The 21,726-nt window shown below is 37.9% G+C and overlaps 1 protein-coding gene and 1 pseudogene across 1 annotated transcript in view; one reads left to right on the plus strand and one right to left on the minus strand.

Annotated features, from left to right (window-relative positions):
• LOC129364126 (protein Smaug homolog 1-like) overlaps positions 1-21,726 on the plus strand; it is a 49,404-nt gene that overhangs the window by 14,554 nt on the left and 13,124 nt on the right. Inside the window, 5 exon segments of the mRNA XM_055036575.1 lie at positions 10,965-11,573; positions 18,983-19,144; positions 19,147-19,269; positions 19,741-19,850; positions 20,726-20,812. Coding sequence (XP_054892550.1) covers positions 10,965-11,573; positions 18,983-19,144; positions 19,147-19,269; positions 19,741-19,850; positions 20,726-20,812 — 1,091 coding nt within the window.
• Positions 16,226-17,294, minus strand: LOC129364129 (E3 ubiquitin/ISG15 ligase TRIM25-like; annotated as a pseudogene).

A 21,726-nucleotide genomic window follows, 5' to 3' on the forward strand; every position in this document is an offset into this window, starting at 1 on the left:
AGGTGCTTCCCACTTAGCAGACAGCTGTTTTGGCTACTGTTTCAAACACTGAACAGAATAAATAAATAAGCGGGTGAGAGGAAGAGTCCTGTTGGCTGAAGAGTTGCACAGAACTTAAAAGGAGGGGAGCTAATCTAACAGGTGTGAAACAAAGCGAGGGCTGGTTGACATTTGTTTATTATTGTTGCTCATTGGGAACTTCATTTTCGTAGATCGCTGTTGACCTAATGAAAACTAATTTCTTCTGCCCTTTCTGACACATTCAGGCACTCTCTTGGCTTTTTTTTTGTGTCGCATTATAAGTTTGTTTTGTGCAAACAGTAGTTTTCAGTATATTCTACACTTTGCAACATACAAAGTTGTTTTTTTATCTTAAATGCAAAATGCATATATTTTTGTGCATTTTTGCCTTAATACACCATCATAATACTTCACTTAACAATCAGTTGCAAAATTAGTTGAAAATTATTTCAATAATTGATTCATTACCTTTTAGCCGATTAATTGTTTCAGTATTAATTATAAATGGGAAAACTGCTACCATTAATTGTAGTTTCAGTTATGTGTTTTTGGACGTTTTCTGACTAAACATCAGTCAATCCGCCTGTGAAATGCTCTGTGTGGCGTCCAGCTTTTCTGTTGCACCAAACAAAAAGCTTGTTGCTGACGAGATGCTGCAGACCTACATAGACAGGAATTTCAGGGTTACTGCAGAGGTCAAGTAGTTTGCCACACAAGAGTGCAAATACCAGGCTCAGGTTTGCTTTTGTGCAGGGAGTACTTTCCTGTTCCTCCAATAGTGTTAGCCCGACCCTCAGTGATGTCTAAAAGAGAGCTCTAACACGGGCATCCCGCCATGTTGCAGTCGATTTTATGTCTTTGGGAAACAGTTTTGAAAAAGTAGTTTGTCAAAATTTGGTTATATTGCTTCCATTTTTACTGCTCTAGAAATATTTAAAAATTAATCTTACTAGTTTAGCTCTCTACACAATTTAAAAAGAACTTCAATTTCAGTTATTACTTGTAACTATAACTGAAGTGATTAGTCAATTAATTGTGATTAATCTATTGTTGAAATCAATTATTTTAGTAATCGATTAATAATTGGGGTATAAAGACTCAAAAAGATCATTTGTAGATAGAACTACATTGTGAGAGCAGTAATTAAGCCAAAACTACACAAAATTACGTAAATTCTGCATTTAAAAATTAGAACATCTTTGTCTATAAATGTGAAGTAATTTTAACTTCACCTGGTTCAAATTCACTAAAGAAATGCTATATTTTTGCAATTTTAACCATAAAATGTTTATTATCTTATTTAAATAGGGAATTGAATTATTTATTTCTATGTAATAAAGTCTTTGTAATAAATAAAAAAGTGGTTAAATAAAAATGTTTAGATTTTTTTAACCGATTAACCATTAACCGGCCATTTGCAGAAAGAACAATGTCAAACTAAGACAAAACTATGCACTTATCTTAAATGCATAAATTTTGCACTTAAGATAAGAACATCTTTGACTTTAAAAATGTTTAAGCCAAAACTCCTCTAGCGGAATAGTTTTAGCTTCACCTGTTTCAAATTCATTACAGTAATTCTATATTAGTGCAATTTAGTGGGAAAAAATTTATTTTCTCATTTTAAAAAAAGAATTTAATTATTTATTTGCATCTATTACAGTACTTCTATTCAATAAAAAATTGGTTAAATGAAAAATGTGTCGTTTTTTTAAAATCGATCATTAATTTGAGTATAAAGACTCAAAAAAGGTCAATTGCAGAAAAAGTCTGTCAGAGCAGTAATTAAGCCAAAACAGAAACATGCATCAAAATTACATGTAAGATGACATCTTTGTTTAAGAAAAGTTGTTAAATGAAAAATCTGCCAGTTTCTTTCATCCGATTAATTGATGAGTCATCAGACTAATTGATTAAAATGTTTCTTTGTTGTTGTTGAAAAGTGACTTCTCTAACTTGATGTTTTCCATTTCTTTGTTTTTTCCCTACTTGGTTTGCTGATGATTTAAAATAAAGTCAGTGAAGGTACATATGAATCAGGCAGTAAGTGTACTGGTGATTAAGACGCAGCGCTCTGGATCATGAGGAATCTCTCCATTCTTCAGCAGCAGAGCCTGGGGTATGCCAGCACATTCCCCACTGCTGAGCTGGACAATCCAGTCGGAAAGCAGGAACAGGAACTTTTCCCTCACGCCGCCCAGCCACTACTCGGATTAACTGAAAAAAGAAAAGAAAAACAAAAACTTTGTTCTCGTCTCATAACACCCGCCACCATAAATTTGTTCCTTCATTCTTTCCAGAAAACATCTTGAATCCATGAATGTTTGTTATTATGGTGCTATTTATTAGAAAAGAGGAAGGCAAAATGGAAAAATATTTGGAAAAACTAAGCATTTATTGATGCATTGATTAACGTGACTGGGATTATCTTGAAGATTTTACACGCAATGATTTAAGAATTTAATTTAAATCAGTATTGGTTCTGCTCTGGAAGTTTTTCTAGTTTGTATTTCAAATATTCATCAATGTTGAAGTTTGTGAGAAGTTGGAGAAGGAGTTAGCAATGGCGGTTGGCCACTCTAACCCATAACAGCAGGACGATCTGTTTGGAGTATTACACACTTTCACTTTATTTCACTTCGTCCATGTAAAGCCAGATCTCCATGGTACTAACATTATTGTCATTATTGTCTCATACATGAGAAAAGTAACATGGTTTACCGCTCTGCACCATGAATGTGGAAGACGAGTTCTCACTCTGTACAGTAGTACAACAAAGGAAAAAGGGAATAGGCGCCCCCTTGTGGTGATACCTATTCATCTCTAGGAACCAAGTAGTATAATGACTGTTCCAAGTTGCTTCTGTTATGTCTTGATACTAAAAAATTGGTTGAAAAGCAGCAAAGAATCTAAATATTTGAGTCTGGAAAGTAATCCAGCACATTTTTAAGACTATTTCTTGTTTTGCACCCAAGTATGAACTGGGTATTATGGGATGCTTCATAACTAAAAAGCTCAAAGGAATTTATTCACTGGAAAAACACAAAATCTTACCAATATTTTTGACAAGTTTCTAATGCTAATATTCTAGTACGCTTTGTATAAGAAAACTAACTTAAAAGTAACTTTTCAGCTAAATATAAGAGATTGTTATAAGTCAATAATTCTTTAACATAGGTGAAAAAGTATATATTCTCTTAACTGTTAAGAGAATATATACAAGAATTATTTACAGAAAATAGGCTCCTATATTTAGCTGAAAAGTTACTTTTAAGTCAGTTTCATCTTATTTCAAGTGTGCCAAGATACTTGGACTATAAACTACACAAAAATACTTTGAAATATTTTGTTTTTTACAGTATTATGATCTAGTTTCAGCACTCAGGTGGTTATTTGGCTCTAAGAGATCAAAATTATACCACCAGGTTAATTAATTTGAGATCAAAAGAAACTGGAGATTAATGCTATTTTTTAGTCATCATGATCAAAATTAAGGATCCATGTTATCCAAGTTAATTAGCGGCCATTTTCTTAAAAAACGTTTTTTCTCTTTCAGGATATATCTCCATAAAGACATATGCTAATGCTAATCATTACAGTTTAGCATTATTTTGTGTCACTGACTGAATAAACAGAAAGTTGTGGTTTTGTCACATTATTAAACTCAGACTTATTTATAAAATAGTGACATCTTCTGACTAGAAAGAAAACTTAAGGAGCTTTTCGAGGGTTTGTATTTCTGAACCGAACCGCAGAAGAAGCATTTTGCTTCCCACGCCGGACTCTGTTTGGACAGTTTCTCTTCAGGCATACCACCGCCGCCATCTTCGTTTCTCGTACAACGGCTCGCCGCTCTAATGGCGACCAGCGACCACAACTCTAAAAGTAGGTCAAGCGGACGTTAGTTAATCTAAATAAACCGTTAATCTATCGCATCCTCACTTTTTAACTAACTGACTTGTTTAAATTAGGTTGGTATTGTCTCGGTTTTTGTGCTTATTGCTGACCTGTGTGTCCAATACGATGTTGACTCAACATGAGAAAGGTTAGCTTTGTTGATAGAGATACAAGGTCGGTTTTTAGATGAATATAAGATGTAATGTGACGGGGGAATGTCCCATAAGCCAAATCAAGTGAGAATATTTGAGAGTGGATCACAGAATCTGACATAAGGTTGCTGCGTCATTGTCCAGTCTAACCGCTGTATCTGTAGCACAGTCTGCCTTGTTGTGGCTTTGCACGCTGTCGACTCGTCTATATTTAGCATTAGCGGAATCATGTGTCTCCACCAGTTTGGCTTGTTCTGTGTGTGTGTGTGTGTGTGTGTGTGTGTGGTGTGTGTGTGTGTGTGTGTGTGTGTGTGTGTGTGTGCGCGCGCGCGCTTCGCTGTCCATTCGTGTTTGTTTTTGTTTGCATCAATGTTTAACAAACGAGCTCAAACCACCACATTGTTTCCGCTGTCCCTCGTTTCTCGTGATCAGAGTCCGAAATGAAAGGACAAGCGGACCGGATCCGGGTCAGGGCTAAATGTGTTTGCAACAGACTCGGGTTACTTGGAGATTTAATTTGATTCCCACTATTTAATGAGATTCCTGCCTGAAAGATGGACGACAGATTTTAGTAAGTACAAATAGATTACGATAAATCGCATCCAGATGAGGAAATCTCTCATAACTAAAACACTCGTTTTGTCAGTTGCTGCTGGAAGATGCAGCAGGGCAGCTCCAAAAAGTTTTCAAAGGGGGCCCAGTAGTTCTCGTTTGGCTCATCGAAAAGTTGCACTTATTTGGTCTTTGCTATAAAACTAAATAAATAAAATATTAATAAGTCAAACTAAATTTTTAAGGACAGAAACATACCTAAAGTATGATTAGGTATAAATAAAACTATGGATGGATGGATAATGTCAAAAGAAAGTACAAATAAATTCATTAATAACAGCATACATAAAAATAAATCAGACATTGTGTTAAGTGATATAAACTGCCAATGGAACTAGATTTTCTTACTTAATATTAAGAAATTATTTACTTAAAACAGGCTCCTATATCTTGCTGAAGCTATTTGTAAGTTAATTTTCTCTTATTTCAAGTGTAATATTTGCAGTAGAAACTAGACAAAAAAATTCTAATATATTAAGAACATCCGTTCTGCCTTAAGAAAGAGGTCTTTATCTATGTCCACTTACATTCAAGATCTAGTTTTTATTTGTGATGATCCACAAGTCAGAGCTAGAAATTAGTTGGAGCAGTAAATCAAGCTCCATTTTCACCAAAATAGACCAGAACAAAACGTTTGTGGTGAAATCTATCCATCCATGGTCTCCCGTAGACCAGGACACTCGGCTGGAATGACTCAGACGACTTTCCCGTCTGTCTGCCTGCTTTCTGTTTGTGTTGCGCTTTCAGACGGCCAGCTTGCGGTGCATAAGGTGGCGGGTCCGACCCGAGGGAACCTGAGGAGGGATTAGTCACAGGGCGGCGGAGCTGTGTTGAATGCGCTGCTCTTGTTTCGGTGCCACTGATGGCGTCAAAGGGCAGCGGTCGGCCAGGGTGGCGTGCACTCTGCGCCAGCGGGGAGCTGCTGTGTCAGCCCCTCAACAGATGACTCCCTGTCTGAGGTTTCACTGGTTCTTTCAGCGGTTCCTCTCAGTGAATCTGGTGTGATTCACCATCTACTGTTTACCTGACGTGAGCCTGAAGTTCTGGACTTGAACTGTGATTTTTATTCGTGTTAAATGGGACCTGCTAGGCAAAATTCACTGAAACAGGTTAAGTTCCAAGGGGGACAGATTTGTGTGCGACACAGACCAAGAGTGGGCTAAGTAGTTGCTCTACTTCTAGAGTAACGTTTAAAATAAGCAGTAATACTGCTTTAACCATCCATTCTGTGTAGTTTAAAGCACAGAATGGATGTTAAGTCATATTTGTTAAGTCATATTTGACTAGCACTGTGTCGTTACCTTGCAACCCCAGCAATGCCCAGCTGGTCAGTTGGTTTTAACGCTGCAAAGTATTTTTGACTATTTGTTTCCTGTGCAAATATCTTAGTTTGGCTTTATTTCAAGTGCACTGACTTAAAGTAACTTTTCAGTGAGTAGAAGTTTAAGCCACTGATTCCTGAATACTGAAACATATTTAAAAATTAAGGTAATTAGGTAAGGTAACTTTTTTAATACAGCATATTTTCAGCAATAAGGTGATTTAAAGTGCTTTTAGGAAATAGTACTTGTTCCACTGAGAGATTATTTCTCTTATAACATGGGAAAATGTTGTGTTATAAGTGAAATAATCTGCCAGCTGAACTAATATGTTTTGATCAGTAAAAGTTGCTTGTTTTATTTGATAAAACATTTTAACAATATTTTTGCTAAAACTTTACTTGTGAGTTAGTTTTGTCTAAGATATTTGCACTAAAATACACAAAAATACTTGTTAAGACTTTGTATTTTTACTGCAGTTGACCAAATGTGCTGGAGTTCTGCTTGGGTTGCTAGATGACAGGGCTGGGCTGAACTCGGGTTGTTGGGTAACAGTGCCCTCTAATCAAATATGACTTGGCAATCAAACGGCTAATTTTTCTGTGTATGAGTGTTTTGTTGTTGACTTGCTGATTTCTTGTTGATTGTGCAGGAGGCTCAAGTTCTGCTTTTCAAATATGTACAGTTGTATCATACATATATTTGTAGTCATTTTCACGTGTGAGTGAAAACGTTGAGTTCGGGCTAGGGCCATCAGCAGCTTATTTGGATTTAAAGTGACAGGACGCCCTAAAACACCCCATTCTGAACTGAGCAAACTAAAATCTCATCTAAAAATGATTTTGTGTAAAATGTGTTCTGTTTCACCCACAAACCGTTCAAGGAAGCATAATGGGTCACCTTTAATAGCAGTTGTTGAATGTGTTAAAGTGATGCTCCAGATTTGTGCGCCGTTGTAACCGAACTGATTAGAATCAGATCCATATGTGAAAACATAGCGCATGTTTCTATTAGCTGTTGACCTTTAACCCATGTTAGGTTTGAACTGTGACTCCTCTGAGTGATGAAAGCTGGTTCAAGGTCAGTGTGAGGTGAACTGCTCCACTTTGACCTTTTTAACCAGGTTTATGTTTTTTAGCCATTCTCTTCTTACTTATTGTTGTATTTTCAGTTTTTTTGACTTGAGAAACTGACTTGTTATAAATATGCCAATGGGACGAGAACAATTTCATCTATATTAAGGAATTATTGACATGAAAGAAGCTCCTACATCTTGCTGAAAAATATGTTAGTTTTCTTTCATTTCAAGTGTACTAAGATATTTTCTCTAGAAACTAGACATAAACTCTTGGTGAAATTTGTGTTTTTGCAGTGTATTGTCTGTTAGGTCATTTTAATCCTGTCTCTCAGATACTAACTTGAGCCAGATGTAGGGTTTGAGATCAGTGGTTAATACAAATGTGATTTTATTACATTTTTTGTAATAAATACCACAGTCTTTTATGGAAAGAAATACTAAAACTGATTTGTCCTGACATTTTAAAAGCTCTTTATCTGTTACATACTAGGGCTGGAGCTAATGATTATTTAGTAATTGATTATTCTACTGATTATTTGATTAATCAGATAAAAAATTGGCACATTCTGGAGGTATTTCACTTAACCACCTTTTATATAAAGTTAAAATGATGATTAATTCCTTTTTTAAATAAGAAAATGAACATGGTATTGCGTGAAGTACACAGCATTCCTGCAGTAAACACTTTGTCATTTGTAGCAAAGGATGCATCTGCAGCTAAAAATACTTTTAACATAAATGTGAAAAGCTCAGCACTTTTATCATCTTTAATGTAAAATATATACATTTTTGTACATTTTGGCTTCTTTACTTTTTTTTAGCAGATTGAGAAAATAGCCTTTTTTGACTTTGTATACTCCAGTTAGCGATTAATCGACTACTACGTTTGTTGCTGATTATTTCAATAATCGATTAATCACAGTTAATCCAATAAATCGTTTCAGCCCTGGTATGTAACCCAGACCTGTTTAGATGGGATTTCTGCTTTAAACACAAACTATGTGGGATCACGTTCCTTTTTCATTGTAGTGAAGCTCAGATTTGATCATTTAGAAACATTTGGCAGCTACATTTCACCATTTAAGCTGACATTTTAAAAACTGGCAGAGCAACTCTACATTTGAAGTTAGTTTTTCTATTTTACACTTTCTCTGTAACAAATGGGTATTTTCTAGCCATGAGGTTCATTCATGGAGCAACTGCTGCTCTGAGATAGGCCCAGGATTGCTCCACTCAGAGGAATGAGGGATTGCGTCACCCTTGGATCGCGGCGCAGTGACTTCCTGGATCCCTTTACAAGTCTTGCTCCTTAATTCATTCCATTTATTTCCATTCCATATTTTGTTACTTATCTCTACCTCATCTTTTCCTGCTTCCTGGTCCGCAGTATTACATCATTCCTAGATGTGGGCCTCTCTCCTCTACAACAGGAGAGCTTTCTTTTTTCTTTTTTTGGGTCTAACCTTGAGCTCTAAAGTTTTCCTCCATTTTTTCCAGTGAGCGTTGCTGTTATTTTTTTGACACTTCAGACCACAAACCAAGACGTGAAAAAAATTCCACACAGAATAGATATTGAGTTTATAAGCATAAATATTCAAATGAAGAACAAAAGTATTCTTGGTATTACTCATTGAAACTAACACTAATTCATTGATTATTATAACGATTAATCAGATTTTAAAAAATTCACATTCTATAGATTCTTAATTTACCCACTTAAGTTTCTTCTATACACATAAAATCCATTAATGCATTAAAATGTCAAATCCTTTTTATAAATAAGAAAATAATCATCTCATTGCCCGAAATGCAATAACACAGCTTTCCTTTAGCGAATTTGAAACAGTGGAAGCTAAAACTGCCATGGAGGAGTTTTTGATAAAAAATAATATTCACAGACAAAGGTTTGTTTTATTATGTTAAATGCAAAATATCTATATTTTGTACAGATTTGATTAATTACTGCTCTGAATATGTTGTTTTACAGCAAATGGCCAGCAGCCTGTCTACTCCTGTTCACGATTAATTGATTACTGAATTAATTGTCACTTCTAACAATAATCGATTATTCCATCGATTAATTGATAGAATAATTGATCAATCGATAGAATTAATCAATTATACTATCGATTAATGCTATCAATAGAATAATCAGATAACTTGCTTGAGTTATCCAATTACGCAATTAATTGGATAAAATTGGTACATGCTACAGATTTTTTAAATCTAAAAACATAAGCATTTTCATACAATATTAGAAATACATTAAAATATTTAAAAAAAATTAAATAAAAAAGTCAATTCCTTTTTTTAAATAAGAAAATAAACATTTTATTGTTTAACATGCAGCAACAGATCATTACTTTAGTACATTTGAACATGGAAAATGCATTTATCTGCAAGTGGAACTTGTATGTTTTACTCTTACTTAAATAATTTTATTATGAAGTATTTCTACTTTTGAGTAAAATGTTTGTATTATCTGTCCACTGAATGAAAAACAAACATTTTTAACCAAAACTTCACCAGACACAGACACACAACCTGTTTTTGTTAAAGTTAAAAAAAAAATTATTGTAAGAAACTGATGTGGAAAAATGTATTTTGCCTGATTTTGTTATTTTTTATTACTTATAATAATTATTGTCATTTTGGTCCTTGAAATAACAAAATTTCCACTTAACCTTATTTCTTGATCCATCTGATGTTGACAGTTTTAAATAATGATTGATAATTTGATCTGTTACTTGAATAGGCGTTTTTTGTTTTTTACTCGAATAATTTCTTGGCTGCTTTTTACTTGAGTAACAATATGTTGAAGTATCACTACTTCACCCAGACATTGTACCCAGTCTGGGTCCAACTCTGACTGTTGGACATGAAGGCCAGAGCCATGAGCTCCGGCTTACAGCTGGTGTCTTTCCACAGGATGTGAAGTGTTCCTGCTTCCTCTTATGTCCCGTCTTATTTGTTCGGCTGACTGAAGCTGCCGACCTGAACCTGCTGGTAACTATAGCTGTGGCCCAAGGCGGCAGGAATGGATCCTAGCGGCTCACAGACAACAATAGAGCTCCATGACCTCCAGGTTATGCTCAGCCCAGCCCGCCAGGACCTGTTTACTGAAACCTCTAAATGGATCGGTGACTATAGGCCTGACATCATAGTAAGGTCTTCTATTTTTCAACTGTGCAGGTGTTTACTAATTACATCGATGAATCACATCTCCAAATGGGAGCTTTTTTCCCCGTCTAGGCTTCTCTAAACATATCGTGCTACTTGCTACTCAACACTTCACGTTTGTGGAATCTTCAACTTAAATTATTCTTCACCAACATCACTTTATCACATATTAACTGAATACGCAGGGTAAATAACCCAAAATATAGCTATTAATTTGAAACATGCTTCCAAGTTAAATATTTAGTTACCAAGAAAAATATTCAGTGTATAAACTAAATATCAAGATAGAAATCTAAATATTTAGCTTTAAGCCAAATATTTAGTTAGCAGGCTAGTTTCAGTTCATAAGCTAAATAGCTTGGTAGTGAGCTAAATATTTAAACCTAAATATTTTGGGAAATATTTAGTTTTGAAGTTAAATATAAATACAGCAAGCTGAATACTTTTGACATCATGGTGGGGTTTTCTATTTTAAATCTAACTAAAGATTTAATTTGAAACTCGCGCTTATAAATTAATAAATAACGTGGTAAAAAATTTAAAAAATGTGTTTCTTGTATGTTAGGCTAAATAACCCAAAAAATTGCTGTTAATTTTTGACTCAATACAGATATGACCAACACAACTGAATCCTTCTTGAAACATAACTTCTTGTGTATTTTAGCTTCATGAAGCTTATAGTGTTTGTTTCTTTGTTTGTCACAGGTCTGATCAGTCAGTGGCAAGGTGAGCCTAAGGAGCGGATCATCTCTCTGGTCCTCACCCACCTCCCTCTGCTCAAACCGGGCAACACAGAGGCAAAGAGCGAGTACATGCGCCTGCTGCCGCGCATCCTGGCGCACACCATCGAGCACGGCCACCACCTGGAGGAGTCCCGCCAGCTGCTGTCCTACGCCCTCATCCACCCAGCCACCTCCATGGAGGACCGCTCCGCCCTGGCCCTCTGGCTGAACCACCTGGAGGAGAGGGCCGCCGCACGGGGCGACTCCCTGGAGAGGCCGCCTCCCGCCGCCGGCCCCCACCATCACCACCACCAGTCCACGCCTCCGTCCACCCTTGCCTCGTCGGGATCCTCGTCTTCCACGAACTCTTCGTCGTCGGGGAACCTGTACAACCTGCACCACCACCACCACCACCACCAGCGCTACGGCTCCGACGACCGCCTCAACGGCTGGCAGAACTCCCGGGACTCGGGGATCGGAGGAGGCTGGCACCAGCAGCAGGGCTGTGAGAACGGACATCTCCTACTTTACCCATCATCCTCGGTGCCGACAACTATCAACACTGTTGGAACCGGTGGAGGAAGCAACACAAGTAAGTAAAGTCATATATGCTTTCAGCAGAACCGCCTGCTAGTAGCTAAAATCCCACTATAACAGCATGTTTCAATAGTTCAAACACCAAATATACATAAAAAAATCATTAATAGACTTCAAAAACAGAACTTTATACAAGTATTTTTGTCTCTTTTCCAGTGCAAATTCATCAGTATGCTTGAAATAGACAAGTAACTTTTCAGCAGAATATAGGGCTTGATTTCAGTAAGTAAGTAACTCTCCAAGGACCACAAATGACCCCCAGGCCGCACTTTGAAGGCCCTTGTTTTAAGTGTTCAGTATTGATTAAAAGTTTTTTTGTAACTTAATATGGAAAATGTCTTGTTATAAGTGAGATAATCTGCTAGTGAAACCAGAACCTTTTAGTTAATATTAATTATTATGTGCTTGTTTTAATCACTGACTTAAAACAAACTCCTATGTTTTGCTGAAAACGAACCAACACTGCAGGTGTATGTCTGTGAATTTTTGGTTAAAACATGTTTGTTTTTGAGAATCCAGAAATGTTACTCTAGTAAGAGTAGTGATGCCTCCTCATAATATAATTATTCAAGTAAAATTAAAAAGTATAGTGTAGTAAAAATACTTCTATAAATAAATTTTTTTTCTCAAAAAAAAATGTAACTAATTACTACCCAGCCCTGCTTATTTTTAGTCACTTCCAGAGGTTTGAAACTTCCTGGAGTTTAATCAAAACACCAAACTGAAATAGTCGGCACAGTAAACACACACTGGACAGTTCAGACCAGCGGCTCCCTCAACAAACCCACACAGCAGCTACATGGCGTCCACATGAAGACGACAAACCGGCAGGGAAGGGCTGTTGAAATTCAGCATAACTATGGTCAGCGCAGGATATTTCCAGACATGAATGCAAGGGCTCTGTGGATTTTTTTCCCTTTCTTTTTCTGGAAGATGAAAGAAACAGCTGAGGTTTATAAATAAATGCGCATTTAAAACCCGTCTCACTCTTGGATTCTGGGCCTCTTGCCGCCTCGGAACCAGACGAAAACCTCAGGATTTCACAACTGATAAACTGGAGTTTACCCTGTTGGTTTGGATGGCGAGCAGAAAACAACTAGGATAAAGTTACTTTTACCAATTATTATTGGAAAATACCCAGTATCTGATTGATCAGCATTGTGTTAGGTTATTGTCCCATCACATCATCTAGAACAGTCTTTCTCAAACTGTGGTGCCCCCTAGCAGTCCACAAGGTACTGCACGTAAACAACTGTTTATTTGCTGTGACATGAGCTCAAAGTGCGACATGTACATTTACTTTACCACAGAGTTGTTTAAGAAATAATAATGGATAAGTGGCTTAAAACCAGGTCACTCAAAAGAAAAACTGAAGATTTCGGTGGAAAGAAAATAACTCCAGGGTTACTTACATGTAACGGTTACATGTTACTTACATGATCGAAGGAAGTTGAATCAAGAAAGTTGAATTTTATTCTTTTGAACAATTTTATGCCGTTAATGAGATATCCAAATTTATATTCAGCTGTCACGATCGATAACGGGTACTTACTGATATTATATTTATTTCACTACTGTTTTGACAGTATTAGGGAAAAAACTCCACCAGAAAAAAAACAACATTCTTCATATTGACCCAGTTTTATTTATCGGGCCGATACCAATATGTTAAAAAAGGACTGTCGGCCAATACTAATGTTGGTGCTGATATGTTGTTCATCCCTATTACAGGTAGCCTTAAAAGTATATTAATTCACACAACTAAACTTCTTTTTAAATTATGTGTTTGACATCATCGGAAAGTTAAGACTCCACACTTCCAAAATCTTTAAATAGCTCAAATTGCCCAAGTATACCTGTTCAAGGTATTGTTGTGGCCAGTTATATTAACAAAACAGCATGCATTAAGAAAAGAAGACAATAATAAATGAGTTTAAAGATCTTATTAAGATGTTGTGTTGTTGCGGGGAATTTCAAGTTAAATGGTCCTCAGCCTGAAAAAGTTTGAGAAACTCTGATTTAACCGACCAGCTTCAGTCGGAGCCACAGCAGCGCATACCAACCGTCCGTTCCCTTGTAAGGCATCCTTTGTGGCAGACTGTATTTAGAGAAAATAGCTAATATTTAGGGACTGGAACTTGAAATGTTAGCTGGGCATCTATTTTAGACAGTCTTCATGATGCCCTATACATAGCGCCAACAGTAAGAGGACCACATATAGGACTCAGGAGGAGAGACTGGAGTGTTTGGCGGCAGTCGACCCAGTCAGAGAGGCGACACAAAAAGCTCTTTGGCTCCGTTTTTAACCTGTTTACCCCCCTCGAGTTGTCTCCAGGATGCAATGTCTTTTATTTGTTTTTTTGTTTTGTTTTTACAGGAAATCTGTCACTGTGCATGACTGTCTGTAGGTTTGGACACTTGCAGAAAAGATGTACATTTTCATCTTTATGTTATCTGCCAGACCTAATTCCCAGTTTATTTGGACAGAATCGTTAGATGTTATTGTTTACATCCGATTCTTTTCCATGATGCATAGCTGCGTTGCTGCGGTAGAACAATTCCTTAAGAAAATGAAACCTGGAGATGTAGGTATTAATTTAGTGCAGTGCATCACAGGAATGGAAAAAACTGTTGAAAAACTCAAATATTCGAATCATATTCTTATTTTTTTCTCACTCTCTGTGTCACACAGATTTGTTGCCATAGCGACTGATTGACAACAGCCCCACTAATGTCTCAGGATTCAACACCTAAAAAACACAAACATTTCCCATGCAAACAGCAGAACTTTCAGGCTGTTACGGTTTTATGTTTTCAGGCTTTATGTTTATTTTGGCATTTTCAACAAGAGATTGCTGAGGTAGATTAGCTGCCGCTGCTATTAGCTAATCTAACACAACGATGAATGATGAGCTAATTTCAACCCAAAAGCATTTCACATTACTTTATATCATAAAACATAAAAAAAAACTGGTCTGGACTCTGCGGAGGAGAGTCATGGTTTCACAGACGCTGTCGAAGGACAGAATATCTGCTCTGTGATCCAGGTACACTTTGACTCTGGAGGAAACTGAGATGGAGGTCCAGATGTTGTTGTGACCAAATTTAAAATTGTTTTGGGAACATTGTAATACCCAGGATTTGTCATTACATCCAAATAAACGTCCTGCTCTGTTGATATTCTTGTATGCGACTGTTACACAAACCCACAACTCTCTCTTCTCTTCTTCCCAGTCCAGTCAGACTCTCTCTACTCAGAACCTGAGACTTACCAGTGAATCTGTCTGGATGACTAGAATAAGTCTGTGTTACCTTCCTGTTCCCCTCTGACAGTCCCAGCTCTGTGTTTGCTGTGTTTGGATCCAGAGTGATTTCACATGAACATTTTAAAAATCCAGCTCTGCTTGCTTCTGGTTCTGGTTGTAAATTGTCCACCTCAATCACTACCAGTGAGATGTTTGTCCATTTTAAAGTCTATTGTCTGAGCTCCCTGAAGTCATGTTCTCCATCTTCCTGGTTTTAGTCAGAACTCCAGCAGCAGCGTTCTGGATTGTCACATTACAACCACAAATGTAAATGTATTTGATTGAAAAGACCAACACAGTGTTGTGTACAACTGTGAAGCAGATAGAAAATTACATATAATTCAAAACAATTTTTACAAATGAAAAATGTTTAAATGCTTTGTGCAAAAGTATTCAGCCTCCTAAAGAATCAAGAAGAAAACAGCATCAGTTCTAAATTGATGTTAGATTAAAAGAAGCAACTTCAGTTCACTTCAATGTTAACAGATTTAAACAAGAACAACATGAGAAACCAGAACATCAAAATACATTAATGCAAATATAAAGGTAAAACTAAGCATCCACAAATGTTTACATTTTTATGTCTGTAAAAATGAAACATCAGCAGGGATTTCCTCCATGGCTCCTAGAACACAGAGAACTACAATTAAAGCAGAAAAATTAAGAACAGAACAGCAGAGCAAAGACAACAGAACCATTAACCTGATCAACAACCGGAGAGAAGAGAGGAAATCTATTTCAGTTTATAGAACTCAGCAGAGCCTCCAGTACCAACCCAAACTCCAGCTAGTAGCGGTTCACTGAATCTGGTCTGGACTCTGTGGAGGAGAGTCATGGTTTCAGAGACGCTGTAGAAGGACAGAATACCTGCTCTGTGATCCAGATACACTCTGACTCTGGAGGAAACTGGACCTGAGCTGGAGGTCCAGATGTTGTTCTGACCAAATTTAAAACTGTTTTGGGAACATTGTAATGCCCAAGATTTGTCATTATATCCAAATCCACATTCATTCTCACTTCCTGCTCTGCTGATAGTCTTATATGCAACTGATATATGAACCCATGTCCCGCTCCACTCCACCTCCCAGTAACATCGTCCAGTCAGACTCTCTCTACTCAAAACCTGACCCCAATAAGTGAATCTGTCTGGATGATTAGAATAAGACTGAGAATGATTAGTCCTTGTCACCTTAATCTTCCCCTCTGATAGTACCAGCTTTGTGTTTGTTGTGTTTGGATCCAGAGTGATTTCACGTGAATATTTTAAGAATCCAGCTCTGTCCTTTGGTTCTGGTTCTGGCAGTAGAACATCCACCGCAGTGACCATCAGAGAGATGTTTGTTCATGAGTCTCTCAGGACGTTCTGTAGTTTGTCTCTGAGCTCTGACACAGCTGCTGTCACGTCCTCAAAGTGTCTCAGAGGACGGATCTTGATGCTCGATGAGTGTGTGGACTCACTGAGTGCTGGCAGTGAGGGGTAGTTGAGGAGAAACTGGCTGTGTGTGAGAGCTGCTCCAGCTCAGCGTCTTTCCTCTTCAGCTCAGTGATCTCCTGCTGCAGCTTCTCCTGAAGATCTTTGACTCGACTCACTTCAGTTTCCTGCTGGGATCTGATCTGCTGCTTCACCTCAGACTTTCTTTTCTTGAGGAGACGGATCAACTGGGTGAAGATCTTCTCACTGTCCTCCACTGTTTTATCAGCAGAGCGATTGATGGCCTCCACCTCCTGTTGAAGCGGCTTCACATCTTTCTCTCTGTCCTGGATTCTCTGATGGATGTTTCCTCGTCTCTCCTCCAGCTCTCTCTGCCTCTCAGTCCTTTCTACTGTAGCTGAGACTGTGTCATGACTTTTATGTTCATCCATGGTGCAGAGATAACAGATACACTTCTGATCAGTGCGGCAGAAGATCTCCAATAACTTATCATGCTTAGAGCAGATGTTCTTGTGGAGGTTCTTGGACGGCTCCACCAGCTTGTGTTTCTTAAAAGCAGCTGAATCATAATGAGGCTGAAGGTGTTTCTCACAGAAAGAGGCCAGACAGACTAAGCATGACTTGATGGCCTTCAGTTTTCTTCCAGTGCAGGAATCACAGGCCACATCTTCATGTCCAGCATAGCAGTGGTCAGCAGGTGCAGCTTGGAGTTCAGCCGTCTTCAGCTGCTCCACTAAAGCTGCTAGCATGGTGTTCTTCTTTAGCACAGGCCTCGGTGTGAATGTCTCCCTGCACCGAGGGCAGGTATATATCCCTCTTCTGATCCTCTTAATCCCAGTGGCTTTTAATACAGTTCATACAGTGGCTGTGTCCACAGGAAGTAGTCACCGGATCCTTCAGTAGATCCAGACAGATCAAACAGGAGAACGTTTCTGGGTCAATCGGATTCTGCTCCATTTCTGCTCTCAGTCACAGTGACTGTGTGAGATTCATTTCCTGAAAGTAGAAGCAGGGTCAAAGTCGGATATATAAATCACGTGTCAGTGCAGAGAGGCGGCAGCCAATCAGCTTTCACCTTCAGCCGACGCTGTATCAGCGCAGCATCAAGGTGTGTTTAAGAGCAGGAAGAACAGAAAAATCAGCCTTAGGGAAAATCTGGAAAATGATTAACTCCATGAATGATATAAGGCGGGAGTCTGGTTGTCCTGTTTTAGAGATGTAACAACAGTAATCAATAGGTCAAGTTTATTTGTATGGCATATTGCGGAAACATGGCAATTCAAAGTGATTTGCATTAAAAAAATATATAAATGGTTGTAAAAACATCATAAAGTGACAAATTTTGAAACCAGACACACATTTTGTCCAGTACCATCATATATCACCATATGCCACATATGTTGATCAATGTTCCAGTTATTATTGGTCAACTCTAAACTGGTGGGTTTTTAGTCGAGATTTAAAGGCACTCAGTGTTTCATTTGTTATGCAGTTTTCTGGAAGTTTGTTCCAGATTTGTGGTGCATAGAAGCTGAATTTTCCTTCTCCATTTTTGGCTCTCAGGGTGCAGAACAGAACCAGAAGCAAAAGACCTGAGAGGCCTGAAAGGTTAATACAACAGCAGATCTTTAATGTATTGTGCTTCTAAATTCTTCAGTGATTTATGAACTAACTGCAGTATCTTAAAGTTTATTCTCTGGGCTCCAGGGAGCCGGTGGAAGGACTTTAGAACTGGGTCTTGTGCTTTTGCTTCCTGGTTTTAGCAGCAGCTTTCTGGATCAACTTCTAATGATAAATGCATAGGATATTGGTTCTTTAAGCCTGAAAATGTTATTCAAGTGATAGAAGGCCGATTTTGTAACTGTCTTTATGTGACTCTGAATTTCAGGTCTGAAGATTTTTAATGTGTTCCCATTCTGGCTATTGGCCAAAACTGAGGAATTCAGTGTTCTGCTGCATCAGGAGAAGATAGATCATTGTTTTGTTTTTATGTTTATTTATTAAAGGACCAACTGGTGATTCGAAATTAAATATTGGTGGTCAGATGATTATTAGCTGACATAATTGTACAGTGAGTGTTGCTGTTAGCTTCATTTTCATTTCACCGCATCTTGAACCACATGATCCTTACAAAGTCTTTGAATGATGATCCAAAACTAAGTCAAGACAATAATTGTTAACAAGAAACCAAATCTGTTTTGGCACCCTTGAATCTGGAGGATCTACAGAGATTAAAAATTGTCAATCTGAAACCTCCATGTTTAAGGGGACTTATTACGCAAAATTTACTTTTTGCAGTTTTATACTTCTATTTAGATCTCAACTGTTTCTAGGAGCTGCCAGCGTGTAAAAACAAACATGCAGCCTTCATTTGGCAACAACTCAATGTTTTTTGGTGCCTGGAAAATGAGTCGTTTCTCAAACCTCCCAATTTGGGCACTGAGCCATTACCTAGCAACCCAAGTGGAGCTGTAGCACGTTTGGTCAGCTCGTTTTACCGTACGATAGTTGCTGAAAGTTGTTGGTTTTCCATCCAGAAACAACTTGCTGCATTTTTGTTGAAGCTCCACTTCTGCTTTTTAAAGACGTACGCTTGCATAATTGCGCATTGGTCTGCAGTCATTTTTACCTGCGAGTGTAAACGTAGAGTATATTTTTCTTCTACAGTTCTTTCAAGCGGAGGTGGAAGTCAGCAGCACAGTCCCCTAAAGCGCTCCGTGTCCCTTACGCCCCCCATCAGCGGCCCCAACAACCAGCCTCTGGGCCACGTCTGGCTGTCCCAAGAGGACCTTCGGACGTCCAGAGGCCCCGCCCCAGACCATGCGCCTCTCTCCCCCAGAGCAGCATTGCATCTTCGGGCAGTGGGGGCAGCGAACACCTGGATGACGGCGGCTTAGGAGGCAGTTCAAGTCTACATCGCAATTCCTTCCATGAGGACGGCAGTGGGATGAGGGGTGACCAAAGCAGAATATTTTACATGAGGATACAAGCACCTAATGTGGCTCAGATGTTCCCAGCGACTAGCTTTTTGGAAAAGAAAAATTAGCCATTGAAAAATTTAAGACAGCAGCCATTTTTGCACTAAAATCACCAATAAGGTGCTGATTTGGAGATCTGACATGTATTTAGTGTCTGATCATTGCCTGTGTTTTGAACCACAGAAATTATATATTTCTTCTTGATCTTGTGTTATATTTTCAAAATGGTTGCCATTGTTTTAATGGATGAAAACAATTCATTTATTTTTAATGGACTTGGGGCACTTATATGTGTAAGATACTGATGATTGAAGTTTGTTTAACCTTCTGACTTGGCTAACTTGGCTGTTTCTTGAATCTGCTTTGAGATCAACGCTTTGACGGATCTGTTCTTGTAAATGTCTCCAGATCTATGAAAAAGATTTGACAGACTTGGTTTCTCCACAGATGTTCCTGGATGGCTGAAGAGTCTCCGTCTCCATAAGTACGCTGTACTCTTCTCCACAATGACCTACGATGAGATGATGTCACTGACGGAAGAACAACTAGAAGCACAGGTTGGTGAACGCTCAGAAAAACTATACATTTTAACGTTTACGTGGCAAAAACACAAAATCCTACCAAGTATAATTGTCCAGTTTCTAGTACAAATATCTTGGTTCACTTGAAAAACTTATAAGAAACCTTTCAGCAAGATGTAGGAGCTCATTTCAAGTAAATAATTCCTTAAGTTCAAGTTTCACTGGCAGTTTTTTCACTTATAAAAACATTTAAAAACAATTTTCCTATGTTACAAATGTAAAAAAATCTGCAAGTGGAACTGGTACTTTTATGAATATTAAGGAGTGAATTACTTAATATATTGCTGAAAAGTTACTGGTAAGTTATGTTTGTTTTATTTCAAGTTTAATATATTTGCACTAATTTTGTGTTTTTTGCAGTGATAACTGTAGTTATTTGTGAAAAATCTGTGTTTTAATGCCACTTGACATCTAATCAATAGTTTTATCCATATCATTCAGGAATCGCTCATTTAGTTCCCATTGCATCCAAATTCTTCTTACTGTTCTCTCACTATAATAAAAATATCTTCCAAGCATTAATGCTGTCTGGCTACTGACTTGAAAAGTTGCTTCTGTCACAGAACAAATATAGCAGCTGCTTTCCTTGTGGATGAAGGCATTGAGGAATCTATTATTAAAAGCGGGATGGAGCTAAATTTAATTCAGCTACAGCTGTCCAGGAAGCAGTCCGCTTCCTCCAGGTGCTGCCAGTTCTTTCTGCCCGATTCTGATGAACATCCACACCAAGTCGTCTCTAAATATCATCACCATCCTGCTGCTGTGGATGAGCTACCAATAGCTGCCAATTAAAATATTATTTTTCAGCTTTTTCTTGATGTCTTGTAATCTTAATCTGTTTTTTTCTGCAGAAAGTCACTAAAGGAGCTCGACACAAGATTGTAATCAGCATTCAGAAACTCAAAGAAAGGCAGAACCTTCTGCGCAGCCTGGAAAAGGTCAGAAACTGTTTTTTCATGCAAGAAATTAAAAGTAATCTGGCTTTGACTTTATTTTGGTAGTTAGGGCCTTTGTGTTTAAGTTGACAAGCCTGTAAATGGCCAAACAACAGAAGAACTGACCAGGAGTTTTTGCCGGGTTTCTAGTCCAAATATCTTAGTTCACTGGAAATAAGATAAAACTAACTTGTAAGTAACTTTTCACCAAGCTATAGGAGCTCATTTAAAGTCATTTATTAATTAAAATTGATGGAAAATGCACCAGTTTCATTTATAACATGGGAATAATGTCTATTATAAGTTCTATAATCTGCCCATGGAATTAGTCCTTTTTAAAATTGACATTAAGGATTTATTTACTTAAAACAAACTGCTATATCGTCAGAAAAAGTAACTTTTAGAAAGATTTCACTTGTAAGTTACACAAAACTAACTTGTCCCTAAAAGGTTTTCATTTTTTGATATCAGACGGTTAATGAACATTATGCGTCATAAATGTGACAGAAAGTTTGAGGAATCTGTTCTTTGCCTAGATGCTGAAAAGGCATTTGACCAATTGGAGTGGCCTAACATCCTGACTGTGCTAGAGGAATCGGGGTTTGATAGTAAATTTGTGTCTTGGATTAAAACAATGTATGCCCCACCATCTTCCTCTGTCAGAGCCCGTTCTGCTACAGCCGGGAACCTTCAGGGTTGCCGCCTTAGTCCTCTGCTCTTTGCGGTCACCATGGAGCCACAAAGTATTCGAAAACATTGTCCATCACATTTCATTGTATGCTGATGACGTTGTTTTTGTATCACATCCTGAGCAGTCAGTGCCAATTCTCCTAGACCTTATTCAGTCATGCGCTGAGATTTCAGGTCATACTATTAACTGGGAGAAGATTGAATTTATGTCATTAGGTGCAAACCTT

Source organism: Poeciliopsis prolifica, unplaced genomic scaffold (assembly GCF_027474105.1).
Source record: "Poeciliopsis prolifica strain line A6 unplaced genomic scaffold, Auburn_PproV2 SCAFFOLD011, whole genome shotgun sequence".
NCBI classification, from domain to species: Eukaryota; Metazoa; Chordata; class Actinopteri; order Cyprinodontiformes; family Poeciliidae; genus Poeciliopsis; species Poeciliopsis prolifica.